Source organism: Phyllobates terribilis, unplaced genomic scaffold (genome assembly GCF_046119375.1).
Source record: "Phyllobates terribilis strain yellow unplaced genomic scaffold, ASM4611937v1 Scaffold_9__5_contigs__length_417890890, whole genome shotgun sequence".
NCBI lineage: Eukaryota > Metazoa > Chordata > Amphibia > Anura > Dendrobatidae > Phyllobates > Phyllobates terribilis.
This window is the reverse complement of record NW_027362769.1, coordinates 170,013,661-170,031,286: the sequence shown is the minus strand read 5'-3', so window position 1 is coordinate 170,031,286 and position 17,626 is coordinate 170,013,661. Positions and strand designations below refer to the sequence as shown.

The 17,626-nt window shown below is 42.7% G+C and overlaps 1 protein-coding gene across 2 annotated transcripts; it reads right to left on the bottom strand.

Moving 5' to 3' along the window:
- Positions 1 to 2,690: 2,690 nt before the first annotated feature.
- DES (desmin) lies at positions 2,691 to 15,241 on the bottom strand. 2 transcript variants are annotated; one of them, XM_073647346.1, is made up of 10 exons: positions 14,610 to 15,240; positions 8,696 to 8,756; positions 8,438 to 8,533; positions 8,183 to 8,344; positions 7,958 to 8,083; positions 7,510 to 7,730; positions 6,903 to 6,946; positions 6,711 to 6,793; positions 3,968 to 4,000; positions 2,691 to 2,991 (listed from the first exon to the last, which is right to left on the bottom strand). In XM_073647346.1, the coding sequence occupies exons 1-9, from the start codon at positions 15,140 to 15,142 to the stop codon at positions 3,995 to 3,997; spliced, it is 1,332 nt and encodes a 443-aa protein (XP_073503447.1). In that variant the 5' UTR covers positions 15,143 to 15,240; the 3' UTR covers positions 2,691 to 2,991; positions 3,968 to 3,994. The 2 variants fall into 2 exon arrangements, with proteins under 2 accessions (XP_073503447.1, XP_073503446.1); XM_073647345.1 differs by lacking the exon at positions 3,968 to 4,000 and having other exon boundaries at positions 14,610 to 15,241.
- Positions 15,242 to 17,626: the final 2,385 nt, after the last annotated feature.

Genomic DNA, 17,626 nt, shown 5'->3' with positions numbered 1-17,626 from the left:
GAGTAAGAATGGATGATGGGACCCTTCTCTAGAGTAGTGGTGTTGGGGCAGGGAGCCAATGAGAGCAAGGATGGAGGATATGGCCCTGCTAGAGTAGTGGTGGTGGGGCAGAGAGTCAATGAGAGTAAGAATGGATGATGGGACCCTTCTCTAGAGTAGTGGTGTTGGGGCAGGGAGTCAATGAGAGCAAGGGTGGATGATGGGAACCTTCTAGAGTAGTGGTGGTGGGGCAGGGAGTCAATGAGAGCAAGGATGGATGATATGACCCTGCTAGAGTAGTGGTGGTGGGGAAGGTAGTCAGTGAGAGTAAGAATGGATGATATGACCCTTCTAGAGTAGTGGTGGTGGGGCAGGGAGCCAATGAGAGCAAGGATGGAGGATATGACCCTTCTAGAGTAGTGGTGGTGGGGAAGGGAGTCAATGAGAGTAAGAATGGATGATGGGATCCTTCTCTAGAGTAGTGGTGTTGGGGCAGGGAGCCAGTGAGAGCAAGGATGGAGGATATGACCCTTCTAGAGTAGTGGTGGTGGGGCAGGGAGTCAGTGAGAGTAAGAATGGATGATTTGACCCTTCTAGAGTAGTGGTGTTGGGGCAGGGAGTCAATGAGAGCAAGGGTGGATGATGGGAACCTTCTAGAGTAGTGGTACTGGGGCAGAGTCAATGATAGTAAGAATGGATGATGGGATCCTTCTCTAGAGTAGTGGTGTTGGGGCAGGGAGCCAGTAAGAGCAAGGATGGAGGATATGGCCCTGCTAGAGTAGTGGTGTTGGGGCAGGGAGCCAGTGAGAGCAAGGATGGATGATATGACCCTTCTAGAGTAGTGGTGTTGGGGCAGGGAGCCAATGAGAGCAATGATGGAGGATATGGCCCTGCTAGAGTAGTTGTGTTGGGGCAGGGAGTCAATGAGAGCAAGGATCTTGTTACAAGTCACAGTGGTCACTTGCAGTCCGCGTTCCCCTCCCTTCCCTGGTTGCGGCATCCTCTGTGATCACTATCATTATGCCAGCAGACCTTCATTATGGTATCAAGTTTCATAAACCAAGATAGAAGTGTCTGGTCCCTTTTTATGACCCTTGGACCGTTTCCTCACCCTTCTGTTTGGATGTTGGTCCACTAAATAGAAAAGGGAATGGGGCCAACCTTATCGGGCCTCATTTCTCCAAGGGCCCCACCGCAGCTGCATACTCTGCCTCTATGGTGCATACACCATTGCACTCCTTACTCTCTCCTGAGTTTATAACTTTTGGTTCCTTAATATTTCTATCTCCAAGTTCCAAGATGTTAAATATAGCCGGAATTGTCCTTTAAACCAGTTTTCCATACTTCTCCCGAAGAAATAAGAGAGGCAGATACAGTGATAGGAAGCTTGATACATTTATTCATGTACACTATGTATAAGTATCGTGAATCGTGTGTGTCGTGCATGGAAACATGGCTACTTGCCTCCCAAAACAGCACCACCCATGTCCTCAGGTTGTGTGTGGTATTGCAACTCAGTGTTAATTTATTTCAATGCAGCTGATCTGTAGTGCCTGGCACATCCTGTTGACCTGTGTGGCATGGTTTCTGGCAGGAATCAATCCTATTTTTCTAATTATTTTCAAACTTTTAAACATGCCTTACCTTCAGACCACATTCAACTTCCATTTTCTTTGACAGATCAAGATTTGCAGTGTCACTTGTGAGACTACTACTCTCAGTAGACTGGGAGAGGCACAGACTGCAAATATGTCATTGATCTAGTCCAGTGATCTCCAACTTGTTGCTCGCTAGCTGATTTGTAACTACACCTCACAGCATGCTCTGATGGCCTGGCATGGTTGGAGTTGTAGTTTCTGCACAGCTGGAGAGCCGCAGGCTGGAGACCAGTGATGTAGAGCAGTAAAGTAGAATAGATGTTCTCTTCCAGCCACATTCCTCATCTCTACAGGCTTCAGTGTTATCAGTCACATTCATTATCCGGTTTATTTACTAGATGTGGTGTTAAGTCTTCTGTACATTGTAATATATCTAATTTACTGTACATAGCTTACAATTCCATGGCTCTATGTCTGTGCACTTTTTAAATCTTTTATTTTAGTCTAGAAACTGTAGCAAGTTGGTTTTTTTTTTTTTTGCAATATATATGACCAGCCACTAGGTGGAGCTATAAAATATTCTATTTTCCTGAAAGTGCATAGGCATAACTGAATGTTTCTGGGTCCAAATGCTAAATCTGTAAGATCCCTCATCTTCCATGTTCCATTTGTAACACTGGTGATTCCTCGTGTAGCAAAAGGGCCTTTGTGCAGCCAGACATCGGGGCTGAGGTGCAACTGGCTGCTGCATCTGCACCATGGGACAAATATGGTGCTATAATATCTTTGGCTCTCCAGCTATTGGGTTACTACAAGTCTCAGCATGCCATAGTATTCTGCACCTTCCTGGGACTTGTGGTATCCAACATCTGGAAGCACCAGGTTGCAGATTGTAGTTTATTAAATAATAGCCAAATGGGAGATTCTCCCAGGGATCCAGAAACAATAAAATAATGGAAAAAGGACCCATAATTGCAAAAATGAAAGCAGGTAGAATGTACAGTTGCAAGGTAATGTTACCCCACAAATGAGAGGGTGAGATCAAGTATAGTGGGGTCCATCAATGGGATGATGGTGGTTGTGTCCCCTGGGAAATGAATGGGAATGCAATGGTTTGTGAAAGTGTTGGTTACTTTATTTCTCTTGAAATGATGAGAAACCTCCATAAAGGCCATTCGTTCTCCAGGAGGGGGGAAGAGGTGGCCTAAACACACTGGGGCCCCCTGGCAGTCCATGGTTTGGGGGAGAAGCAGTGACGTGTGGTGGAGATGTGTGGTGAGGGTACAGCATGAGATGGCCTAGGTCCAGCAGGGTTATGCTCAGGCTGTGCTCTGTGGTCATTCCTGTGGGGTGTCCATCTTCATGTGTCCGTTCACAGGACCTCTTGATGCTGCTGGGAAGCCTCACTGACAATCTGCGGATGCAAATGGACATGTCAGTATTGCTGCAGGGAACATGGGAAGAAACACTCAAATATGCTGTTAGGGGTCTCTAGGAAATTAGTGGGGTGTCCTAGTTCAGGACCCCCATCTATTAGACTCATCTCTCTTGTTTGAGAGGACCCGACAAGTCCTAGCATTACTTAGACAGTCTGGTGATTTCAATGATAACAACATAATGCCTCATTCCACCAGTGATGGCGGAGCAAGAGATTTGCACAATTGGTTTCAAGTTCAATCAACGATTACCACTGATCACTGGGGAGTTTATAAGTAGGAAACTCTGTGATCATTTGTTGGGATCCTTGTAACAAAAATGGATTGTCGGCAGCGGAAAATCCTGTCCAATCGCGATCCATGTGAGCTTTTATTTTCCAAACTTATTACATTAGTAGTAAACTTGTGTAAGTGTGAAATAGTGGCCAGTATGAGAGAAGATGGGGAAGCCTAGTCCTAGACAACAATGGTCAAATGATGTCCAGTTGTGCGGGACATGCAGTATCAGACTGCGGTTACTTGGCGCCAACCAGATGAAATTATTATGGGGTCATCCGCTATACAAAATCTTTGCACCTAGGATCATAGCCTGGCCCCACTGATGAGCCCAAAATGGGTCTGTGAAACCCTGGTGTTATATAATATCTTAATGGTCTGTGGAAAAACCCTGTTGCTGAGGATCGTTCCTAAAAAAAAATGCAAAAGTCCAGCATTATCCTGCCTCCGGCATCATTGGACCACTGTCATCTACTGAGATTCTGACCAGACAGCCATGAAGGAGCAATGCATGTCGGGAGGGTTAGGTATAGCGATGCACAGTGATCTACAATAGTACAGTACATACATGGTGGAAAGTGGTGAACAGAATGCAGAACCTCTAATGAGTGACAATCGAAGCGTGATGTGGGCAAAAAAGTTGAGTCAAAAAGAGAAAAGTGCCCAAGTGCGACTTACCAGTGCTCCAGAGGAACCGTAAGGTGCTCAGTTCTGCTGGGGCAATGAGAAGTATGTGTGTGTATTACTAACGTCTCTACAGAGATAGTAGACCAATGATAGAAAGAGCACTTTATTTGACCATACTAATTGCTCCTCCATTTCCATTCCTGATGAAGGTTATAGAACAAAATCTATATACATTTATGAGGATCCATGCACATGGCCATATTACAAATCCATGTTGTACTATATCATTCTTATGTACTTGTACAGTTATACTGTTCATTGAAGCACCACTGTTGGCACACAGTGTCTAATGGTTTGTGCCACTGGGTGCCTAAGCATCCAGTATTAAGACATTTAAATCATCTTGTTATATGAGTCCCACACCACCTCACTTATGTATCCTGAGAACTGACTTGTGTCATCTGTTTCTTTGAACCTGTTTGTAGGAGAGAAGGGCATTATGAACCCACAACTTTTTTAACATTACACTGAATGTGGAAAGAGAACGTCTCCAATCTAAAGAAAGAAGTATGAAGCAAACTATAATTGGGGTTCATCATGAACCCATTACGGTCCCATTGAGATTGTCATAGCTCCATTAGCAGCACCAGTGAAATTAATATATATTTTATGAGGGTCCATGAATACGGCCACATTACACACACATATTGTACTTATCTATATGTTCTTGTTCTAGTACATGAAGACACCATATGATGGATGACAAAGTCAGATAGCACCATATACAAATCATCTAGTTAAGTGAATCCACAGCACTTGAGAAAAGAATTGTGTCGCCTGTTTCTTTCCCTGTTTTAAGGAGAGGAAGGCATAATAACCTTCAACTTTGTTTGCTAATATTACAGTTACTAGAGAAGGAGAGTCTACAAATTAAGAAAGGAGTATGAAGAAAACTAGAGTCTGCGCTTGCTATGACCCCATGGCGGTCCTCCTAAGGTTATAATAGAATCCATAGCAGTCCCTGTGTGATATATAAGCTTCTACTTTGTGCCATTTCCATATGATGCAATGTGTCAGGCTGACTCTTTTCGAGGCGGACGTACATTACATATTTCATCCCCTGTTGTAAATGTCTGTCTCTTACTAGAGTTCAGCTGTTGTGTCTTTACTTTTAGAAACTCTTAGGGAACAGCTGTTGTATTCTCTCCATGTCAGAGCCCGTTGTGGTGGAGTGTTTGAAGCCCTTTCCGTGTGTCTCGATGTAAATTCAGCAGTGACTATAAAAAGCAGGATGAGACCATGTAACTGAGCCGACGTGAGTGACTCAACAGAAGGTCCAGCTTTAGACCATAGCAAATAATCGTGGATTCAAACCTGAAAAAGTCGGTGAAAAATTTGGAGAAGGGGTACAGAAAGAAGCAAATAGGACACAATATATGTTTTTTACCCATGGGACAATGTTAACCGTTGAATTACAAGTGAACTGATCTTGCATATGTTTTGAAGACAGTGCTCTTAAAGGGGATTAGGAAAACTATATTTGAACACCCCATTAGGGCATTCTATGTAATTAGAAGGGGTTCTCAGTTTAGGATCTCTATCACTTCACAACGGAGTGGCTACAATGAGTATCTTTCACCCTAAAGGATCAGTTCTTACTGCTTTCAAGGGATATCTATGGATTATAACTAATTAAAGATCCAGATATTTTCCACCATTCATGATTTTTCAGTAATTTTTCTATATTTTTCTTGTTAGGTTATGTAAATAATGTTTGTCTCTTTTCTCGTGATACATGGTGCCTACGTTTTATGTCATTTTTAGATTCATACATTTTTACATTTTCATTCAATATCAGCATAATGTAAAGAAAAAATAGAGGAAAGCTGAGGACTTCTTTAATTCTTAAAGAAGTTGTCCACTACTTTTCCATTAATGCCCTATCCGTAGGAATGAAAAACAAGTGAAAAAGTTTCCAGGTACCATCGCTCTGATCTTCATGACGGGACTAATAATTCACATATATCACAAAGCTACTTTCATGAATATGGATTCTAGATCGCAGCACACAACTCCCATTCCATTCCTTTCTTGGCCGACATTGAGGCATTAGGTCCAAGCGGCAGGAATTACAGATACAGTTGCTGCCAAGTTTCCAAAAGCAGTTTTGGAAAAAAAAGTTAATGCTGGAGACAAAATTCTATAAATTGTGTGTGAAGAGATGCAGCTTCTGTGCGAAATCGGGGGTGGGGGGGAGATTTCCGGTTAAATGTTCTGTAAGGGTAGAGGCATTTCTTCAAGGGGCACACGTCGTATGATCAGTGGAGATTTCTTATTACATAAAATAGGAGTTTTGCAGCCACACATTGTATGAGAAGTTAATTTTTGCATTTCTTAGTATGGTGGGAGCAGTTTTATAGTCATACTTATAAAATGGAAAGTTTTTGGATCATGTAGGTGACGAAGGAGTGTTATGGGCAGTGTATGATAGCGGGACATGACAATGGTTATTTTCTAGCCACACTGAGTATTACATTGTTGTGTCCTTACTGGGCAGCACGGTGGCTCAGTGGTTAGCACTGCACGGTGGCTCAGTTGTTAGCACTGTTGCTTTGCAACGCTGGGGTCCTGGGTTCAAATCCCATCAAGGAGAACATCTACAAGGAGTTCATGTTTGCATGAGTTTCCTCCTACACTCCAGAGACATACTGATAAAGAACTTATATTGTGAGCCCCAACAGGGACAGTGATGATAATGGAATAGTTATCTCTGCCCATGTCATCGTGTTCTCACCTCTCCATCTCGGGTCTCGATAGTTTTGATCATAACGGTTTTCTTGGTGTGGACTTCAGATGATCTCTGCTCTGGGCTGGTCTCTGCAGAAAAAATAGTCAAGGTCACTAATAAAAATCACTGTACGGAGATACCAATGAATTCTTCCATTCATACACATAATAATCCTAATACATTATACATAAGCCTCACCTCTGAAGCTCAGCGCTGAGTATGTCTGGATGGGGAGAGTTATCCTAAAATACCAAAATATCATCTAGTTATTAAAAAACATAGCTTGAAACCTGGGATTCATCATCCGTCATCACATTATTATTTATCCATGATATTGAAATATCTAAAAAAATATATATCAGATACCGTATTTAGTGCTTAGTATTAATCAGTCTTTTTCAGCCGATTTTGCTTTATTAGTGGTCTTTGGAATAAATACTCTTTCGATTTGATATAATTAATTTGCATTAAATATTGCAGACAAAATCATCTACAACATTAAGCTCTGTAAAAATATTTACACAAGATAAAAGATGAAGACGGCGGCTAATGAGTATAAGACTAGGGGCAGGGAACTGACATTAGTAGCACCACTCCGGCGCTGCAATAAAGAAAATGCTGGAGTGGTGCTTTAAATGGTCGCTGAGTATGGAGCTTGACTCAGCCATGAAGTTCTCCATATTTTGCCAAAATAAGGAAAAATTGAAAAAAAAAATCTCATCAAATATCTACAGACATTGTGGGTTTGGTTCTTTGGATAAGTAGATACATTTGTCATTATTAGTGGTGCCTCTGGCCTCCTCACCTGCTCTCCTCTCCTTCCAGTAATTTGCGGTATGTGGCAATCTCAACGTCCAATGCCATCTTGACATTCAGCAGATCCTGATACTCGCGGAGGTGTCTTGCCATTTCATCTTTCAGGTTACGGATTTCTTCTTCTAGCCGACTAATGCTATCTTGGTATCCAGCTGCCTCTCCAGCAAATCTTTCCTCCAGGTCTCGCATTTGGCGCATCAGGGAATCATTCTAAAAAAACATTAAGAGTCACAAGTTATTAGATGATTGGCCAAAGTTCCTGAGAAGATCAGATGCCAAACCACCCTGCTAATTGTACAGGAACTTTATTACAAATTCTATAGGTCACGTAAGGAAAAAGTGACATCTTGTAGGCATCATCATCTTTTCAAGAACCTAGGAGGGTGAGGTTTATAAATAATTTCTTGCAAGTTTTGATTCTCAAGTCTGATACTTACAGTTCCCTTGAGGGCATCAATCTCGCAGGTGTAGGACTGTATCTGGTGACGGTATTCCATCATCTCCTGTTTGGACTGGCGGAGAGCATCATTGTTCTTCTGTGCAGCCTGGTTGAGGTCCGAAACCTGAAGGAAAAAATATATCAATAGTGAAACTTCAACCAATATTTTTGACTGTATTAACACATCTAGAACTTAACTTTATGGACCAAGTGTGGACATTACCTTGGATTTGTACCATTCCTCAGCCTCTGAAACATTCTTGGCAGCAATGTTCTCATACTGAGCCCGGATGTCTCTGAGCGCTGCAGTCAAGTCTGGTTTGGAGACGTCCAACTCTACCTGCACCTGCTGTTCTTGTAGTTGTGCCTGCAGCTCCCGAAGTTCCTGAGAAGATACAGTGGATCCTTCTTAATGACTGAGACTGGAGAAAGAACTATCTTGGAGACAGTCATGGAGTCCACTTCATGATATGCCTACCTCCTCGTGAATCTTCTTGAGGAAGGCAATCTCTTCCTGCAAAGATTCAATCCTCCTCTCCAGATCAATCCTGGCCAGGGTGGCAGCATCAACATCCTAAAGAGGTAGAAGAAAAAAGTATATATTAAATTGGTAGGGACAGAAATGAAGAAAATGGTGGTTTACAGAAGTAGAGGGATTAGAGGTAGAGAGGTGAATTATCTAAGGTCACGTCACACAGAAAAGATCGGAGGGTTAATCACCGGTAATACAACTTACAGATCTGAAGGCGGACAGGTTATTTTCGGCATCTTCCTTAAGCTGGATCTCCTCTTGCAGCCTGAAAAACACAGATCAGAAAGCGCCGGTTACTGGGATAATAAATCCGTCATCTTATTCTTCATACTGGGATCTTTGTAACATGCAAAGCAATGTCTGTGCGATAGATAGATAGATAGACAGACAGATAGACAGATAGATATGAGATAGATGATAGGTATGAGATAGATGATAGATAGATGATAGATAATAGATAGATAGATAGATAGATAGATAGATAGATAGATAGACAGATAGATAGACAGATAGATAGACAGATAGATATGAGATAGATGATAGGTATGAGATAGATGATAGATAGATGATAGATAATAGATAGATAGATAGATAGATAGATAGATAGATAATACATAGACCAACTTGGCTGCTTCCACCAGCGCCATAGGCTTTGAATAAAGAGGACATGTTGATTCTGAACTGTTGCTCCATTCATTCTACTCTCCATAGTCTTGTGACTGGGGGGATGTGAGATTCCCAGTCTGACATTCTGTGAGATCCCAGTGGTCGGACCCCCACTGATCTTACATTTATCATCTATCTGTAGGATAGTGTACATAGTCTTATATAATTGTGATGTACTATTAAGGATTGGTCCCAGGGTGAGGAAGCTGGTACTATGACGGATGGGCCAAATACACAAGAACATAGATGTTTTCAACGGATGCCCACGGTTCCTCTCCTATTAAGGCCATTGCAGCCACTACTCCCCTTATTTTAGGAATGGGTATGAGCTCATGTGCCACAGCTCGTTGTATATTCATTCGCCATATACGGAGTATACCCAGATGCTTCCACTGTCTGCTCTTCTTCATTATGACATTAGTGACCTGTGTCTGTCCTGCATAATGGGAAGGAAATGGTCTTACCCTCGGCAGCACTTTAAAGAGACAGTACATTTAAATTCTGCAGCCTTTTAAGAGGTGCTTCTCTGCACCATATCAATGGATCCACAGGATCTCCGCACTAGAAATAAGTGTGTTTGTCAGGGTGCAAGGATTTTACTAGACTACCATCAGTAGCTCTCTAGTTTGGTATGGCTGATAACAGAGAACAATAAGTTGTAGTCATCTGCATAGTCAAGATGAGACCCTAGGATTGGTTCCCCTTTAACAGACTGTCTTATGTGACTTAGTCTCAGCTGTCTTAGTGTCAGTGAGTCACGAGCCAGCGGAGGTGAACGTATATTTAGAGTCTGTCCTGTCCACTCTGCTTTATAGTTTTCCTTCTCCCTTTGCTATTAATGATATGTAAAACTCCCCCACTGTAATTTAAGAACCCAAAAAATATTTTCCCCCATGTGATGTCAACTGCCCCCAATCCTTGGGGTTGCCCCAACACTGTAAATATCGTTCCGCCTATATACAGTTGGTGATTTACTGTATAACGCCATACTGGGCTCAGTACATAGATCATGTCGATAACTACACTAGGCAACAAGCTCCCCAGCCGTTCAGATATTCAGAAATACTTTATATAATGCAAGGAAAATTCCAAATAAATACGAGAAATACCCCCCCAAAAAAAGGAAACTGTACCCCAAATATACCATTGAGGGTCAATGGTCCCAGCTATATCTGTCAACGAGACATGGCTGCCTGTCCATAAGGGTGGTTTCCAGTCTTTAAGTAAAGGTCTACAACTTTCTAATTTACTGTTTTAATGTTGTGCCATTTTCAAGATGTCTGCTTGCTGTTATAGAATGGAAGTGTTCTTGTTTCCACCCAGTATCTGAAAAGGACATCATGGAACTAGTTACATCTCAAGGTGCCCATACACATTAGATTGCGGTTGTCTTTCCCGAGCTCCATACGTAGGTACGCTCGCCAACTGTGCATGTATTCTCAATGGGGAGAGTGGATTAAGCTGCCATCAGACCCTTCTAGAGGCCACTTAATTCTCAGAGGAAACTAAAGGATCGGTGATTCAACATGCCTGATCCTTCTCTCCCCCAACATCATCTGTCAGCGGAGAGTTGGGAGATCCCCATACACATAAAATGATCTGTGGGTTTGGGATTTGGTTTATGGCCGCCTTAAGACTTTCCTCCAGTTATATCAGGAGCACAATCCTGTGAGTTTACACATCGGCAGCTCTCTCTCTCCTGCCCTAATAGTTTGTTACATTGTTTCAGTGTGCAAATTGCCTCTTCAGAGAAAAAGAGGACTTGAACTCTATAGCGCCACCTATTGAAAGCAGCAATCCTACAAGTCACAATCAACCCTTTAACGAGTCGTCGTGCAATATGACTTAGGATAAAAGCCAAATCAGAATCTCAGTTTGCAGACACGGTGTTTCGGGCTATTGGCCCTCGTCAGTGCAAAGTATGAGATCTGATTTGGCTAGGTGAGAGGCTCTGGACTGAGGTCTAAGGGGTAATGTTTCTCCTTATAGAGAGTGACACACCAGCTCTGGCACGTCAAGGTAAGGAGGCTTATTCGCCTCATGGGAAATTTAATATGCTTCCAATAGGTGGCGCTATAGAGTACAAGTCCTCTTTTTCTCTGAAGAGGCAATTTGCACATTGTTTCAGTGAAAAGAAAATGTAGTCTGGAGTTCAGAATGTTTATCTTTCAGATGCTTATCTAGAACTGGATACAATGTATCAAACTGTCATCTGCGAGAAGTATTAGGTCTCTATGGGTCTTCTGCACCTAAATATGTGTTCAATGACAACAAGCATCGATTTTGACACGGGTGAGGAAGCAGCATAAATTCCTGACTTGTGGATTTACCTGGCAGTGGCGCACAGCAGTTGAAAGATGTGCTAAATTTATTAGAGGCGCGCGCCTTTTAATGAATTTGGTGCATCTTACTCCAGTGCTCCCTTCACTAAGACTGGCATGCTAAGCATATGAAAAAGTTGCAGAACTTTATAAATGTATCTAGTCTTTGACTGCACTTATTTTCACTCGGCACCAGAGGTAGTGCAGAACAGGGCAGAGTGCGTCAATTGCAATGAAACCTGATCTGTTCCTAGATTCAGGCTAAATTCATCTTTTACTAATATGCAAATTAGACTACAAGTGCACTGGGGGCGTATTGATGCACTTGCAGTCCATGGCTTCTCTTCACTTTAGTCCGCTGTTGCCCAAATCATTAGCCTCCTGCTGTGCATGCAGCGGTTAAGAGAAAAGCAGCACAAGCACAATATTTCTCCTGGAGGCAGAAGTGATGTCTGCAGCAATCAACAATGTAGCATTGGAGAGAGCCGTGGGCTGCAAGTGTACTGATATACCTGCAGTGCACTTGCAGTCTAAATTACTATTTTTCCACAATGGAGAAACATATTTCGACAAGACAGGTATTGTTGTAATTGTCACACTCTGCCCTATGTTGCACAACCCCTGGTTATCTACTGAAAATGTTGCTGACGTTTTCTTTAATAGAAATATTTTTTCAATCTCCTGTATGGGAAATCCATGTAATAAAGTACTGATAGATTTGCTAATCGGGTCTCTTGGAAAGTTTGGTAAGAATTCTTTTAATGGCAGCAATATTGTTGGTCACCTCGCTCTCCCAGTAACAGATGAAGGATCCAAATGAACAGAAAAATAGAATTTTATAGAAAAAGAATGACTGAAGGACAGATTTATTATGTACTTTGGAGTGTTGAAGGGGGGGGGGATTTAAAGTTTAGGTAATTTCTAGCAAGTTTTGCAAATGTAGTAGAATTAAGTGGCGAGTTGAAAATGTTGATAACATTTTAAATGGAGCCTGACCCAGTGATTAGTTGTTTGGCACAAGTCCAGCTCCAGACACCCGCAGAAATCAGATGTAATGGTGGCCGCTGGCCATGTGATTTTCTTGCAATGGCTTCTGTAATATTAACTCGGGCCACGGTTGACAAAGAAAAGCCGACTCCACCAGATTGAGAGCTCGACTTTCCCAGCTTTGGCTCACAGAGGAAAAAATGGCAAACATTCATTAATCTATGTGTGTTTTTTAAAAAGATGATGCCAATTAAAGGTCATAATGGCTGAATATTGGTCACCCTGCCCTTTCACTAGGACAGAAGTATAATATATGTGACCTTGGGGGGGGGGGGTCACATGAAATACGGCACCGGGCCAGAACGAGCAGCTGTCCTTGGGATGACACATGGTGGCATTTAATGCATAGCAATTGTCAATGTGTCATGACTGACACTGCAGCGGTAAATCTGTCAGATGTAGCAGAGCTCAGTTTGTCATGTGTTATCTGTTCTTTAGTGGGTTCCCCATTTGTGGCCACTATTGGACCTCAATGGGCACAGTGCTTGGAGGAGTCCTGCAGCCCCTTGTCTTACTGGTCAGGACCCCCAACAATTATGCTATTACTATAAAATACATTTACATGGTGGAAAATCATTTTAAGACTTTGGGGCCGTTCACAACTGGCCTGATTTGCTAGGTAAAACATTTGGTTAATCTCCGGCGGCCATACTTGTTATATTAGTGACATGTATGAGCATTTATCCTGCATTTTGCTGCAGGTAACATACATTTTGTATGTAAAGTAAAAGTGGGTGGTTGACCGATATCTCCTGCACCGCTTAATTATCTATGAAAAAGGGGCAAAGCTGGTGGGGTCTGCACACATTAGATCATGATGGGCATTATATTTTGGATATAACTTGGATTTTTCTGTAACTCCCATAGACCTCAATGGGAGGTGCACCATTGAGTCTCTCTTCCTGCATGCTGCTCCTTTGCACCTCTGCCAGCTAAATGGGGGGCAACGGGACATAGAAAGGAATGTAATAAAATCCATTATGATGTAGCATGCTTGGATATTCTGAAACAATTGTCTACAGGTCTCTTGACATAGTCAATCACTTTATATTAAAGGTTTCATCTAGATGAGGTCAGGTGATCCCTCAAGGCCAATCAGAGAGGAATCAAGCTACTTAATATACAACACAGGCTTCCTATTGGGCGTTCATCCCCATGCTTTACACTGAAGCTCTGATTGTTCAAATTGACTATGTATTTGCTTAAAATAAACAACTATGAAATAACTGCACTGATATATGAATTGTATCATTACACTCCTATAAATTATGGGACGAGCGAATCATTGGGGAAATCACGATTCCTCTGTCATAGTCTGAGATGAAGAGCACGACGAGGAAGTCACTGACACCGATATCTGTATCCGCTCCCACATTCCTGGAAGGGTGAGGTCCTTATATGGTGACTACAGCGATATGGACCATAGGCGAGGGGGGTGAGGAGCCGGCCGCTGCAGAGATTCATGGACAGTTGGGGTGGAAATAGCGCCGATGGCGTATGTTACAGCGAACAGGTAATGTTAACCCTTTACCATCATAATATAAATAGAAAAGACTAAATGCAAATGTACTGTCAGGTAGTTCTGTATGGAGATATAGCAGAGCTCAGCTTGTCATTTCTACGTGATCATCGAAGATGACGAAGAAGTAAAAGTTTCAGCTTATATCAGATCATGACCAACTCAGCTCTGCTGCATCTTAGATTTTGACCTTATTTTATCTTTATTTAATTATTGTTTTGCAATATCAAGTTATAAATGTACCATAAAAATACAAATTACGTCGCAGACTTAGAGTCGAGCACCTCTTGCATCCATGAATCCATCCACCCATTTATACATCCACCCACTCATCCATCCAATCACTCATCCATCCACCCATCCATGAATCCATCCATCCATCCATCCATCCATTCATCCATCCATCCATCTATCCACCCATCCATCCATCCATCCATCTATCCACCCATTCATCCATCCATTCATCTATCCATCCACCCACTCATCCATCTATCCACCCATCCATCTATCCACCCATCCATCCTCCTCTTATATTGAGTCTTTCCTCCTGATATCGGTCACTCACCTCTGTTTTAGCTTCTGCAGGTCGTCTGCTAGGTTGTCCCTCTCCACCTCCACCCGCGACCTCTGGCTGGTAATGATGTCCACCTGGCGCCTCAGCTCCCTCATCTCCTCCTCGTACAGCTCGCTGATTCTCGTTGGCTCCTTTCCTTTCAGCCGGTTGACTTCGGCCACCAGGATGGCGTTCTGCTGCTCCAGGTAGCGCACCTTCTCAATGTAATTGGCAAACCTGTCGTTCAGTTCCTGCAGCTCCACCTTCTCATTGGTTCGGGTTTGGAGGAACTCCTGGTTCATTGCATCTGCCAAGCTGAAATCCAGGACGTCATAGCTTGCTCTTACTGGGGCGAGCCTTGTGGACTTGAAACTGGAGAGACTTGGGACTGCAGAGGAACGGGACACCTGGTAGACTCTGGAGGAGAGGGAGCTGGCGGATCCCGCTTTAGATCCAAAGGAGGCTCTTGAGAATGATGGTGAGGCACCGCCGAAGGTGCGTCGGTAGGAAGACACCCGTTGACTGGAGGAGTATGACTGGCTCATGGTGGCGGTTGGCGTGTAGTGGCTTTGGTATGGTGAGCCAAGAGGTCGGGCTCTGAATGGAAGTGAGGTAAATGGTCAAGACCGAAAGTTCGGGTCTATTTGTACTGTATGTCCCTGACCAGTGTCATGAGACGCCTCCTCCCTCTCTCCACTGCTCCCACCTCTTCCCCCTAACACCCACCCACCCCCTTATTCCATCCCACACCCCAAGTAAGGATCATGTCCGATTGTCTTGTGAACAGCTGCAATGTCTTCCCAGGCCCCTGACAAGGGAAGGGTGACTCGAAAATCAGAGAAATGAAAACAGCTGACGTCCCCAAAAAAAATAATTTTGGGTTTTTACTTAACTTTCAGTCCAACTTTCAATTTCAAACTCTTAGTGGTGCTGGAAAGGGTTAACGGAAAGTTTCTACTGTTACAATGTATCTGTTTTTTTGGAAACAGAGTATCCCCGTTGTAGTATCCCCATCTGCCCTTAGCTGAGAAGCTGAATATTATATTTCCAAAGCAGTATAGCCGATGTAGCAGAGCTGACGTTGTCCTTCACTTCTGGAGTTTTTACGTGTTATGAATGATCTGTGACAAAGGGATACAGAATTATCTGAACTAATGATAATTATCATAGGGGCACGATACAGACCCAAAACAGGTTACCTCCATGATAAATTTAGCTCAGCTACATGTACACATTACATATTGGTGAGTAAGGGACATTCAGTCTGACCACATTCATATAAAATCTTTATTTTTGCAGAATTTAATAGGATCTTATGTTACTTATAAATAAAGTTGCAGGCATGTGTGTTTTATATCTTTATCTAAATATTTACAGGTGAACATCAAAACAGCTTCTCTGCACTGTGTGTGTACCCATGACAACACTTCCTGGCCAGATTGATGCAACGTATTATACTGGATATCCTATTAGAACTTTTCTCTTACGACAGGTTAGAAAAATGAGAGAAGAAACCTTCTTGGTTATTATGACGAGGCCCATAGTCCCTATGATAACACTGCTACTGTAAACTGCTGCTGGAGCACAGGGGCAGGGAGTGTTGTCATGGGGGCCGGTAATGTCAAACTCTAGTAATTTGATGCAGGAACGAGATATTTCAATTCAGCGTTTCTAGTTTTAGCAGTGTAATAACAATTTTCCTCTACTTTTCCTGAAAGCTGATATTTAATGTGATTTGAAGTTGGGGAGCGGAGAGTTTCCTGTTTAATGAGAGGAGTCAAACAGCCAAGACGAGGACAAAAGCCAGGCAGGCACTCGAGGTTAAAGGTGTGAATACAATCCTGAGAGGTTTGAGCTCTGTAGAATGTGGAGTGGAGGAAAAGTAGCAAAGGTTAAGTTATTTTAAAACTTATTAAATACTTTCTTTAAAAAAAAACTTCAGTCTCATCTCCACAGCTACGAAAATTAACTCCTGCTTAGCTGCATTGTCTACGAGTACAAGTCCGCCTCCAGGGCCAGCTTCAGGTTCATGCGGGCCCCTGTGTCCTGGTGGGCCCCTCTTTGCTCTCTATTTTCCTTCTTATCTTCCAAGAGATAGTTAGATCAAAGCTTGTGTTTTGTTTTTTTCTGGAGTACAAGCTGTAATTTTCATCATTATCATTTTGGGGTCCATACTACTTTTTTATTTTATTATTCTGTTTTTTTTTTTTAATTTTTTTATTTTGAAGGTGAAATTTCTGCCAATTCGATTTTTTTTTTTCAGCATCTGCCATATAGGATAAATATTCTGATATTTGATTAGTTCAGACATGTGACAATACTAAATATGTTCATTTTATTTATTTTTTATTATTATTATTACTTACATTCCAGGTAAAGGAGGGTGATATGAACTTTTACATTTTTAAAAAATCTTTTTCTCTTTTTTTTTTTTTTTTAACACTTTTTATTGGACTTGATCCTGCGATCTCCTGTTCTATACACTGTAATGCAGTAATATTTCCAATCTTCTATGGGCTTGTATAAACATGGCAGACACAGAAGCCTTCAATAAGCCTCTCATCTGCCATGAAAATTACTTTGGCACCCTGCAATCATGTCGCAAGATGGCTGATGGGGTCAACATCTTTCTCTGTTTCCAACCTCTTGAATGCTACTGTCACAGTTGACACTGGCATCTACGAGGTCACACTGCTGCAATCAAAGCTCGCTCCAATAATAGAGGCGAATCTAGGGGGGAAAAGGCGTGTCATGTGCCCCGGGCGCAGCCTACAGGGGGCGCCGTCGGGCTGCCTAATGCTGTGGTCCAAAGTGTCTCCCCCGGTGACGGTTTCTGCCGCCCCCCCCCCCCCCCCGGACTGGCAGTCAGCTATTCTTTGAGCCGGGTGTCAACCTGACAGCCGGCTCACAGTGAACAGACACGAGTACAATTGAAGTTCTGACCGCCCGGTCAGAGCGACTCCAGCAGCGTGATCCGGTCATGTGATCTCGCTGCTGACATCACTCGCCGGCGCAGCAGACAGAGGTGC

Coding starts and splice junctions, on each gene's coding strand:
- DES (XM_073647345.1), bottom strand. CDS start 15,142: ATGAGCCAGTCATACTCCTCCAGTCAACGGGTGTCTTCCTACCGACGC. Junction 7,731..7,957: donor TTGATGCCCTCAAGGGAACT/GTAAGTATCAGA, acceptor ATGTTTTTTTAG/AATGATTCCCTGATGCGCCA. Junction 6,947..7,509: donor CTGGAAGGAGAGGAGAGCAG/GTGAGGAGGCCA, acceptor TTGGTATTTTAG/GATAACTCTCCCCATCCAGA.